Source organism: Bacillus rossius, chromosome 16 (genome assembly GCF_032445375.1).
Source record: "Bacillus rossius redtenbacheri isolate Brsri chromosome 16, Brsri_v3, whole genome shotgun sequence".
Lineage (NCBI taxonomy): Eukaryota > Metazoa > Arthropoda > Insecta > Phasmatodea > Bacillidae > Bacillus > Bacillus rossius.
In genome coordinates, this window is record NC_086343.1 from 23,489,815 (window position 1) to 23,502,811 (window position 12,997).

General features: G+C 35.5%; 1 protein-coding gene across 2 annotated transcripts; it reads left to right on the top strand.

The window, feature by feature from the left end:
- The first annotated feature begins 577 nt into the window (after positions 1–577).
- LOC134539812 (uncharacterized) lies at positions 578–5,416 on the top strand. Of its 2 annotated transcripts, XM_063382095.1 has the most exons (3): positions 581–679; positions 1,828–1,906; positions 4,632–5,416. In XM_063382095.1, the coding sequence occupies exons 1-3, from the start codon at positions 646–648 to the stop codon at positions 5,146–5,148; spliced, it is 630 nt and encodes a 209-aa protein (XP_063238165.1). In that variant the 5' UTR covers positions 581–645; the 3' UTR covers positions 5,149–5,416. The 2 variants fall into 2 exon arrangements, with proteins under 2 accessions (XP_063238167.1, XP_063238165.1); XM_063382097.1 differs by lacking the exon at positions 1,828–1,906 and having other exon boundaries at positions 578–679.
- Positions 5,417–12,997: the final 7,581 nt, after the last annotated feature.

Below are 12,997 nucleotides of genomic sequence, written 5' to 3' on the forward strand. Positions count from 1 at the left end.
GATGCACTTCTAGGAGGCTATCCTTGTTGAGTGTACGAGAAACCAGTGTTACCCCTATAACTCACATAATATCTCAGGTGCAAAAACAAAACATCATTAAAACTGGACAGTGTGAATATTTACACAGAACTATAGTGCTAAAAGGGCACAGTGAGGCTAGGGAGTAAGTGGAATGAGCTGGAGGAAGGAATGATGGGAGTTAGAGATTCAAGGGACCTGTGGAGACACTTAAAGGGGTAATGGGTTGATGGGTGGAGTGGGGAAAGGGGAGACTCCTTGTCTACAGGCCAAAGCCCAACTGCGAGTGTAAAAAAAATAATACAAATATTTATACATTCAGACAAATTAGGTCCTCCCCTTTTTCAAAGATATGTATTCTTTATAAATAATAAACTATTGTTTTGACTTAAGAAAAGTTAAAAGTTTGGCGAATTTTTATATTTACGTACTTCCGTTTATTATTTTAAGAAAACGATTTACAAATTATTGAATTCATAGTCGGGAAGCACTCTTTATGTGTAGTTAGGTATTCAACTTATTTAGCCAATCTATGTTTCCATGGTATATTTGTAAACAATTTCCGATTCACCAATGTCGACATGGCGTCTTTAGTCGCGGATTATAGTTCGGCTTCCGAGACAGATAATGAAGATGCTGATTCTGAAAGTGACACAAAGTCGTAAGCATAGTTTATATTACATTTAATACGATGCAACTGACATTTTAATTGATGGATTCAGTGACATTACTGTTAAAGCCCAATGGCAGGTTGCAAATCAAATCGATTAAATGAAAATCTTTCAGGATTGAATTTACTTTTAGCTCAACTGTGTTGTGATAATACATTAGCTATAACCACTGAGGCCCTTTCTGCAATGACACGTAAACGGAGCCGATCTCATGGAACAGAGTTTCTACAATAGCACGCAGACGGAGACGGACCCTTGCGGATTAGCTGGGCAATGACCGAGGATAAGTTAGCTTCGAATCCAGGAGTACTCTAAGGTACACTATGCCTGTATAAGATAGAAAATAGTTTTAAGGTCTTCAAGCGTCCTACACTTGGGATTTTGTTCTGTTATGGAGGTGTAAATGGTCTTATTGAAGACGACTTAAAATAATAACCAGAGTAGATTACACCCACGCGTGTATAAACGTAGCTATACTATGGCTATATGTTGTAGATTTTTTTAATATGCTGTCAAATCTTAGTAATAGTATAATTTTCGTGTGAAGTGAGGTTAAGTTATGTCAGTATTCTTAAAATGCTAAGTTTCGTAAGCGCGAGGACGTCGTAATTTTTCGTTTACAGTGAGGTTAAGTTAACATTAATATTGTACAAATGTTTCGTTTCGTAAGGGACGGACCTTGAATAATCCACCAAGTTGTGTTAAGTGGTTTTTACAGGAAAGTCGTCGATTTACACAAGTTTTATGGCACGGTTCTGTAACTGTGGTACCTCTTCGAAAATAAATCCTTGAGTTGAAGCTAATTTATTCTCAGTTCAGCAATGTTGAACTCTTCTGTTTATATGTTGCTCTGTGTGACCAATGGAAGCCGACTACTTGGCTGCGGTGGTAGCCATGTTGTTTGTTATAAATACATAAAAAATGGTTTTAGGTACAATATTATCTAATGTTCGATTATCACTTTGTCGTTTATCTTTATTATATATGTAAATTATACCCATGCTATGACCTCGAAGCATTATATATATATATATATATATATATATATATATATATATATATAAAATTATACTAGTATTTCCTAACCTTGAAATGCAATCTCATTAGTTGCCGTTTGTTACGTTTTTGTGCTCTGCAGAAGCAGCAGGCGCAATAGTGAAATGTTCAGGGAGATCTGTCTTCGTTTCGAAACACGAGGAATGCTACTTACTGTCTAGGTGAGATTTCGAGAAAACTACCCATAAAGCAGAATTTAATTATTCATGATGAAACTTTGCCATTGCATTGTTGATGCCTTTTTTTAATCTCCTTGGCAACGAGGAGAGGCATGTATAATGATTAGCTAGGGTGTTTTTTGCCTGTAGACTGCCGTAGCAGAGCTCTAGCGAGCGAAGCCGCGGGTTAGTCGCTAGTTTTTATTGTAGCAAGTTAATTTAATTCAGTTTGACACAAGGAAAAGTAACCACTTAATTTCTGGAATTAACTGCTACAGAAGAAAAGTATAATTTTTTGCAAAAGTTAAGTTAAATAGACACAAGATTATAAGGTAAATTGCGATAAAACCAAAATAATACCAAGGGGTGCGTTTATAAATCAAATAATATGAAAATGCAAACTTCATGCCTGATTATTATAATTGCAGTATTCATAAGTATATACACAAATTTGTATATTACATGTCTCCCTTATTTTGATTCACAATTCAGGTTCAAGGGATGCAGCCGCTGGTTCCATCAGTCCAAAAAAACAGATGAATGTGATGGATGTGCAGGGGCGTATCTCTTGATGAATTTACAAACATTTTCATTGAAAACAATTAATGTTCTTATGAGCTTGATTGAGAGTAATTTAAGTAAAGCAACATTATAGATAATTCATAAAAAATTAATTTATTCATACACGTATGGTATTTTTGTGCTGTCGTCAAAAAATGGGACAGAGAAGTTTAAAAAAAAATGGAATGATGCAGAAAAAGACTAAACTTATGGCTGTACAAGTAAAAAGAGAAAGGGTGGACATCAGACTAGATCATAATGATATTGAACAAAATGAAAAGTAAAAAAAAATTCAGCAAGTAGCTACGTAGGAAAGAAAGAACATGTATTACAAAGGACATTATTTGTTAGGAGGAAGTGAAAATAATGAATTTTATTGCAAGAGAAGTTTTTAATAAGAAAATAGGTACTTTAGGTAGTTCTATGAGGACATTTTAAATGTTTTATAAAATTCAGAGCTACTTACCACATAAATCCACCGTTTTTTCAAATGTTCCGTTACAAGGTAAAGAAGCCAACGTACCTTGAATTAAAAACAACACTTAATTTTGAATTTTTCTCTCGTATTAGATCCAGACTTGACTATTGTTCAGTTATCTGGAACAGTGAAACCCACTCATACATCACTTCATAAATAAAATTGAATATAATATTTTTAACCTTTTTAACAATTAGGTATAGCCTATTCAAGTTGCTAAGGTTTTAAGAATGACATCCTAAAATATTTTAATCCACAACTATAGCATGGGGAAAAATGATGTAGAAATGTTATTTATGTACATTAAGATGCGTTTCCTGATGCATGTCCCTCTACTCTGAACCCCTCCCTCCTCGGGAAATGAGGAAGGGGGTACGGGGAGAGGTTGAGATGATCGTCGTGGTCTCAGTGGCCACCTCACCACAAGGCAGCCAAGTGGCGGGGAGTAGGACAGAGTTGTGAAAGGCGTGGTGGAGGTGGAACCGAGTCTTTTTCAGGGCTCCCTGCCAGAGCATGCACAAGGCGACAGTTGGTAAATGACCGGTCGAAACAATTTCCGGTACATGTCTGTTTGTTATGCCCAGCGAACACTAACAACAGAATCTTGGCCCCCTTGACACACACTGGCAGCTGCCCCTGTAGTGACAGCCAAATAAAGGACGCGAGACAGGACGGGATGCGGAACTGCCTGTTACGATCTTGCAGTCTTTCTGCCGCGCTGTCCGCACAGTGGCGCCTGTAGACAGACGGGTCCGCAAATGGACGGTCGAGAACTGTAACCTTTCAAGAAAGTATGCCCTTAAAATAGGCGGTCCATAAACAGATGTTATGTATTATTTAAAAACTAAAATTACATTACGTATGTACAAGCAACTGAGCAGTATACAGTCTGCATTCTTTAAGCTGGGATATTTGGGTTTGGCAGATTCTGTAATCAAGTGCCGATTAATCTACTCATGTTTGAAATATTTTTGAATGGATACTGGCTGTCAGCCTTGACCTCCAGATATGACTCCGTAGAACTTATAAATTTGTGTATACTCCGTAGTGATGTTCTGAACGCAACACGGACAGAGAATATTTTTTAAACAGTATCTCTTGTATGTATTTTTCCTTGCCAAAGAGCAGCTTATAACAACTTGTTTTGAATATCATTGTACATATATTTATTTTTATTTGGCGTTTCTGATAAAAATACATTGATGTTCATGATCTGGTATGATCCGAACATGCTGAATTAAAGAGCCTCTGCTCTGGCAGTAAAAACTCTGCTCCTATGTACAAAAATAGATTTAGAATTTTGAAGGTTTGCCAAAATTGTTTTACCATGTGGTAAAAGTTCTGTATCATGTATCCCAGTTTGTACCTCAAAGCTGATGGCATGATCCTGTGTACTTTGATGCCTGCTGTTTCAATTTAGAACAGCGAAAGATCCTGAACATTTAAAAAAAAAAAAAAAAAAAAAAAAAAAAGTGATATAACGAACTATGGTCGTAAGTTGAATACGAAAGAAAAACTTTCCACCAAACTTGACATCATTTGTTTGTATTGTGAGATCAGAGTTTTAGTTTGTCCTGGATCATTCAATATACTAGATTAAAACAGCAAGCATCTTGTACGTGATCATGCTGCGAGAGTCAGTGGGCCGGCTGCCGCTCGTCAGGGACACATCTGCCTGTCGGGTTGCAGGAGCGAGGGGAATGACGGCTGTGGCAGCGCTGCTGTGGAGAAGCTCCCACGCCCAGACTTCGGAGCCCAGGGAGTGGCCATCGTCAGGAACTCCGTCTTCTCGAACCCGTTCATCGAAGCGGAAAACGCCAAGAAGGCCATCCTGGAGAAGCACGTGAAGATGACGCCGACGCAAGACGAAGTGAAGATGATCAACGGGAAGAAGATATGCTGGAACTTCAGGAAAGGAAGGTGCAGGTTCGGCCACAAGTGCAAGTTCGCGCACGACTCGGACTTGCAGAGCGCCAAGCCGGAGGCGAGTGAAGCGGGAGAGCAAGATTTGGTGGTGGCGGAGGACAATGGCGTTGCCAAAGACGTTGAAACCGGCAAGGCGACGACGATGACGACCAAGAAGAAGCGACCCGGGTTGAGCCAGAGCCTGGTGCCCGGCAAGAAAGTCATGAAGATGTACAAGTCACAGACTCTCAGAGACAACCCTTGGAAGAAAACTAAAAAGACTAAGAAGGAAGAAAGGTGATAAAAATTATTCTCTAGGTTACGTTTGTTCTATGCAACAATTTTAATTATTGTAATTATATTTAAAGTTTTAACATATCAAATAGTTTATATACAGATCAACTAAGCATGATCAACTTTTCTGCTAGGTAATCATCACACACATTGATAATAAAAAATATTTATTTTTTGTAGACTTGTTTAGTTTTTTTTTGCTAAAAATTATTTAACTTTATATTGAACTTATATATTTTGAAATTATTTATTATTAAAACTGGTTTGATATTCAATTTTAGTGATTTCATGCAAATAGGTTTTTGATATCCTTTGTGTCAGCCTGGTTACTGTGTGAAAATCATCCAAGAAATAATTTTTGGTGTTTGTTTGTTTTTTCAATTAATTTTTATCTAATCGTGCGGTATTGCAACACTGAACTGAAGTCCTTATTTCCTATATATTAAACTGCCAGTTTGCATTGGAAAAGTTTAGTCAAAGTTAGTTGCACACGTCCATTTTGGTTATTGGAGGTCCTTGACCATAAGTCTTTGTGCATTATGGCGAGATTTAAAACACCACCTTTAATTTCAAGTTTTTCATGTAAGTTCTTTTAAATGTATTGTGCACAACCTGGGTAGCTACACACCTGAGCTAAATATATACTTTTTACAAGATTTTTTATTCAGTTTTGGTTAAGAAAATTAACGTAGAGTCGAGTCCAGTCTTGATTATCCAGATTGATGTGGACCACGGAACCTCGAATAACATGGACATAATTAAAAACTCATCGTGGTATTCAGTTGGGGGCCATTTAATTATTGGAAAGGGGCGCATGAGCCCAGAGCCCAGAGCCCAGAGCTTGGAAATCTCTCATGACCAACGGGAGGCTAGCGCACTCCTATCTTTGAGCTCCAACAGTTTAACACCGCAACGAACAGTACAACAACAGTACTAAGCTTTGAGTTATGAGCGACGCACTGTTGGGCTGTGATTGTTCGATGCGTCCTGGTGCTTCTTGCGGTATTGTTGTTTGATTTCTTGTTACCAATTTTTCTGTGCAAGCTAATTTAGTCTCTTAGTAAAACATAACGTAATAATGGCTTAAACACACAAAAAAAAAACCCCATCCTTCTCTCCAAAAAAGTACGGTCATGCCAAAATGTTTTTCACCGCCCGCCCTGTACCCTTACGTACCTAATTAATGACCGGCCCCTTGGCCCAGTGGTATCACTTTTCCAGGTAACTTTTTTTAAAAGATTTTCTTCATTATAAATTCTTTCTAGTCATTTTATGATTCGCTTTACCAGTAAATTGCATCATTGGGGTTAATTTTATTTTTGTCTTCGACAACAGAACATTTTTTTAGGTCCTCCAGCAAATATTTCAAAAGTCTTTGCCGGGAACGGCTCTTTACTTTGGCTCGGATGAAACAAAATCTCAGTTGATTAAGACACTACTGTAATTACTTAAAGAATCAAGATTTTGCAAGGAAAAAATATATAATTCACGTGAACTCTTCTTAAACCTACTTCTGATTTGTAAGCAGATTTTTCTAGAAATTTGTGTAGATGTAGCAGTAGGCTTGGGCAGGACTTAGGACTTATGCCAACACACTCTAAAAATCTGAGTAAGTTTAACTTGCATCACATTCAAATAAATTTTTTAAACAGTTAACCAGTCTAATTGTAATTTTCTAATTCTTGTCAACATAAATAAAACTACTTATTTCGGCCTATTGGCACATTTCATTGGCCAGCATCATATGCAACATTTTTAAATTATTGCTATTGGCCAGGAAGGCAAATTCTTTTTAACTAACAAATCTGTACCAGAACTAATAAAAAAAAAAAGGTTTCCAGAGAAAAAAAAACACAAGTTACTTGTAGTTTTATAGTTTAGGATAGTGTTGGTGTTACAATACCCTTTTTGAGTTTTTTCCACTGCAAGACTTAGTTCAAGTAAAGTTTTCTATAAAAAAAAAGGGGGGGGGGGGGGGAGAGTGAGAGTCAGAATTACTGTGATTGCCTGCAAGTCTTGTAATTAAAATGTGTGTAGGATTTCATTTTGTAATTGATGATTCTGTGAATTAAGTAACATTTTGGTAATTTTTCTATATCATGTGTTCTCAAGTTAATTCCTTATCCTGATGGCATGATTGTATACACATTGATCCTGTGGTACATACCTGATGCTCACCCTTTTAATCTAGTACATCACAAGATCCTGTCTAAACAAACAAAATTATGTCAAATCTTGTAAAAAAATTTTCTTTCGTATTCAACTTAATTAAAACATCTAGCAGCATACACCACAGGGTCATTGTAGTATACAGGATCATGCCATCAGTATCAAGGGATCATTTGGACTATGACCTTGCAAACTAATTACTATTTGCAATTTTCATTACATTTATTTGTTAAAAGCTTAAAAATTAGATTATAGGATAAATGTTGTTAACTGCAAATTTAAGCCTTATTTTCTTCTTCTTTACTTAATATAAACAAGCAAAAAGAAGTTACTTAGAAGTTAAAAAAAAAATTAGTGACTCCCTCCCCCCAACACCCCTTACCTTTCCCAAATCTGTACAGTAGCAGCTTCTTTGGTGTGGTGAAGGGGAGGGGGGGGGGGGAGAAAATCTGTTTTGGCACAGCCTACATGTGTAGGTAGAATTTAAGTACCTGTTTCTTCTGGAAACTATCAACGTCTGGAACAGTTTAAGAACTTACTGTACATGACATTTAGTTTTTTCCAACATTCCAAAATGATTTATAAAACACTATCTTTTACTCCAAGCAGCGAATGTGTTTCTAAAAGTTTTTATCTCAATGCATCCAGCATTAGATAGCTTGGAACAAATTTCATATTATGCCTACCGAGGTAGTTATGAATTTTTTTGACCAATTACTATTTTTCATTCCCTTGTACTAATACATAGTCATACAAAAATTTACTCTGTATTAAGGTTTAAATAATAGTAAGATGGTTAAATATATTGTTGCGAACACAGACAGGACCGCGATGCGCGCCAGATTCGGAGCTGGCTGGTGGCCACTGACGTCACGCGCCGTCCACTGACGTAAGGCATGCCACACGTGCCTGGCCGGATTACAAGGGTCGTTGCTACCCCCCCCCCCCTCTCCCTGTCCCACCTCAGGCCATTGTCAATGACCCTTTTAGCAGCCTGGGAATTCTGCTGGTTTCCGGATGATGCGACGCGTCACAGCCGCTCTCGTCCTTTCGAGAAGGACGCCACTGGTATATAAGCGACGACTGCCTCCGCGGGAGTCCCGAGACGTGCGACATCGACGAAGAGGGTGAGAGAGTCTCTCTCGAGAGTGGTGAGACGAGGAGCGACGGGTCCGCGAGAGTGCGACCGAGTGGCGCGAGGTAAGGGGCATATCACTGCTGAGTCGAGCTCCAGTGAGGAGTGCGAACTGTGGAACTTGACAGATATTGAGAGACTTGCGAATCAGTCATTTTTAAGTACAATTATTTATTAGTAATGTAAATATTAGTAATTAATAAAACTGTAATAGGGCTATCCCTTACGAACCCAGTTCCCCCACATTATACTCGTAACAATTATTGGAACAAATTTGATAGTAATGAAGTAATGATTATTTTAAATATTATTTCAACCCATTTTTTATGGTTATTCTTTGTTTCATTGAAAATTGTTTCAGCCAAAGGTTTTAGATTATAAGAAAATTTACAATTAACTGTTATATATTTTACAGTTACCTTATTAGGACTTTTTTTTGTCCTTTAACCCATTTATTTCATTCTTAGTAGCAATGGTTGGTTTTATCAATCATTGTTTCAGACAAAATTTTAGATAATATTTATTATGTTTACATACAGTTTGATTTTGATAGTGTACTTACTTAGGGAGTTATTAATTTTTTTTTTTTTTGTCTTTTAGCCCCGGTTATTTTCCACCCCTTGCAGTTGTGTTTGGTTGTATCAAAAAAATATTTAGACAAAAGTTTTTTTTGTTACTCCTATGACATCGCCATATTACATTCACCATAGTATGGGAGTTTATAACGATTTTTCTATTTTTCAAAAAACCTTCCCCATTTCTACTCCTTTGGTCCGATTTTGCTCATTAATGAACGCGACCAAAATTTTCCAATGCTACATTTTATAAATAGTTAAGAAAGATTTTTGGAAATTTATGGCAGTTATTGTGTCCATAAAAATTATACATATATACACACACACATACATATACATACTAGCTGCAGTATCCGGCGTTGCCTGGACGGAACACAGGGTGATATTTTGTCTGGGAATTCAAGCAAAATAAATAGCGCTATATGAGTGTGTTGGACATAGAGGAATAACACACATAATTACTGTTTGTATGTCTATGACCTATGATTTTCTGTTTACCCATGGCGATCGATTTAATGGTTTAGATGTTGATAGCATAAAAACCTTTTCAATGAAAAAACACATTGATGTGCCAACTTTCATAGTGATTGGTCAAAAGGTGTTAGAGTTTATCAATGTCATACATACATACATACATACAAACATCATCTTTTATAATATACATATATATGTGTATATATACATTAATATATACATATACACATATATACTACTAATAAGAATCAGACAGAAAAATAACTTACTTTACTTTACCTACCTTCCTACTAAGTAATTACATATATGAAAACTATAAGAAATTATATATATATATATTAAAGTGTAACTTTGTACTAAAGTCCTGACCAGGATCACGATAAAATCAAAATGTCTAACTTTATAGGTTAATCATACAACATACGTAAAATAACAGTAAATATTGACTTTCTTTATCAAGATAGAAAAAAAAGTCAAAATTTCTAACTTTGTAGGTTAATCATACACCATACGTAAAATGACACTAAATATTGACTTTCTTCATAGAAGTAACAAAAAAAAAAAAAGTAAAATTGTTTAACTATCGGTTAAACATACAACAAAAACACAGCAAACCATACTAAAAAATCAAGCCTTGTTGATGATTTGTCTCATTGGCAACTGGCGTTTGTAAACCAATGCAATCTATCGGCACTCTAAGGAAACTTACCAAGGAGAAGGTTGTACATGACTGTGTGGAGGACATAAAGAAATAACACACACACACTTACTGATAGTATCTCTATTACCTACCTTCCATGATTTTCTATTTTAAATCTGAATTTACCTCTTTTTCACTCCCTTAATGATGGAATTTCATAATTAAATGTGGCATTTGTCTTATTCCAGGATATGAGCTAGCTGTGTGCCAAATTTCACTCAAATCTGTTGAGCGGTTCGGGCGTGAAGGAGTAAAAAAAGAGGATTGATTCCCCACACAAACTTTAATCCCCTTCAAATTTTATTTTCGTGACAAAAAGTAGTCTATGTCCTTCTGAAAGGTCCAATCGATTTCTATACCAAAATTCATCAAAATTGGTTCTGTGGTTTAGGCGTGTAAACAGACAGAGTTACTTTTGCATTTATAATATTAAGTTTGGATATATAAAAGGTAGGTTGGGTTAGGTGTTACATAAAATAAAAATTTTATGTATTACTAATGTTTGTCACCTAACCAAAATTTCACCTAATGAAATATTTATTTTCTAAAAAATAGCATAATTACCATATATTTGTACGGTAATGTTTCTACTAAGACCTCATAGGTGATGGTTTTTGTTTAATCTTCTTCAATAACACACTTCAAAATAACTTAACTACTTTGAACAAACGTGTCATAAAACCTAAAATGGCAAACCATTCAAGTACCAAAGAAAAATGGCCTGACATGACACTTCTGACATTTCAACATACCAAAAACATTTATCCCAAGACCACAGATGTTAACTGTGACTTCAGTAGTTCCGTGAAATGATGCCCTACAGTAAATGTGTTTGGTATGACAAATTAAATGTTGGACAGGGTTGTGGTGTTTTCTGTCGGATGTCTCCATGTAGTTTACCTGCAAAGTGGACTGTAAATATTGACAAGAACATAATTTTAATTGGAAAATATCAGCTAAACCATTGTAAATATAATTGAAATTAGCTTTTTTTCCACAAGTCATTTTTGATCTTTAAATATGCGTTAAACTGGACAGTAAAAAAAAAATGCAGCCCACAATACACATGGTTTTCAATTTTACTTTTTTGAAGAAGCATGCTCAGACTGAAATAAACAATTATCAGAAGTTCAAATTCAGTTCTAAATATGAAGAACTTAATGTTCAGTCATTAAAATTTTGAGTCAAAAGACAAACTTTCACAACCCAATAAATATGACATCATGCTTAAAAATTGTTATTAATTTTAACTTGTGATTTAAACTTGGCAAACTCACATCATATCAGAACACCATTTCTAAGCCAACACACAGCCCATGAAGAAAACAGTTATGCTTATGGTAAAAGATCAAGTGTCTACATTTTTAGCTTTAGATGTATTAAAAAAAAATGTATATATTTACGTGTTTGTATAAATAAAATAAACTACTATATTCAACATTGTAGGTGGTCTGAAGTATGCATTATCTCACAACTGATAACCAGGTTACCCCACTGTGCAAATAAATGAAAATTAAGACAAATTAGTAGAGAAAATGGCATTTTATCATCCTTGACTTTCTATATTACAATAAAAATTATTGTATAATATATAAACACTTAAATACTGTAGAAATATTGGCTTCACAGCGATATTAAATTACAAATATACATATGTTCAAGAAACAACACAAAAATCAAAACATAACATACCTGTAATAATTTGTCACATCACGAACGGCAGGACTGGCTAATTAATTGGTTCTATGTTACCCGCAACAAATAGATTACAATATAAAAAACATGTGGTGTCCAACTTCAGATGCACAGCACATGTGATAAAAGAGAGCATTTTGTTTGGCAACTCCAGAACACACACAAAAAAAAAAAACCCAAACACCATACAACATGTTAAAGAGTTCAGGTTGTGGATACGTTGCCAGTCCGAAGACACCAGTTTCATGAGGGTCGCCGAATAACTGACAAATAACCAGTGTACAAGATTAATTTGACAGCACTGAGCAGATCGGCACCAACGACAAAATACTTCTCGTAACACCTGCTGGTCACAAATGTAAAAACATTTAAATGCAAGTTGTTTAATCTGTATACACATACCATATACGCACAGATCATATTAATTTTTGATAGCTCACAGCTGGCTCATAAAATAAAAACTCTCATGATAATTCAAAGTGGTTCCAAAGTGCATAATACCGACAAGTTTGCATCACAAAACTCTTGTTTGTGCAGTGTAGCTGCATTGCTTGTGCAAGATTTAAATCTCTTTACAGAATAAATCCTCATGGTTTAAAAAAAAAATTGTTTCTACAGAAGTAAGAAATAACAAAGGTCATTCAACTGCTTGGGGAATTTCTAAAGACAGACTTGTACTAACAGCAGAATTTTAAAAAAAAAAAAAAAAAAAAAAAAAAAAAAAAAAAAAAAAAAAAAAAAAAAAACAACACCACTATGTACCAATCTCTCTCCATACTTTTTGTTCCATAATCACACACATGTATTTATAAGACAGCACCTATCTAACACACACTGCGTTAAAACTGAAGTTCTGAATTTTTAAACATGATAATGTTAACAGTCCGGTGCATGAAAATGATCTCTCTCCATTAAGACATCACTCTCATTAAAAGACTTTTGAAAATGTAGGACACTGTTCTGGTGCTTCCATACACGATAACCTGAACAATAATTTTCAACTAACTTTTATTAGTCACGTAAAAAACATTTTCAAAACCCAGAACACCACAATTAATGACCGCATATAGCAAACAGGAAACCATGGAACAAACTTGACAACACTCAA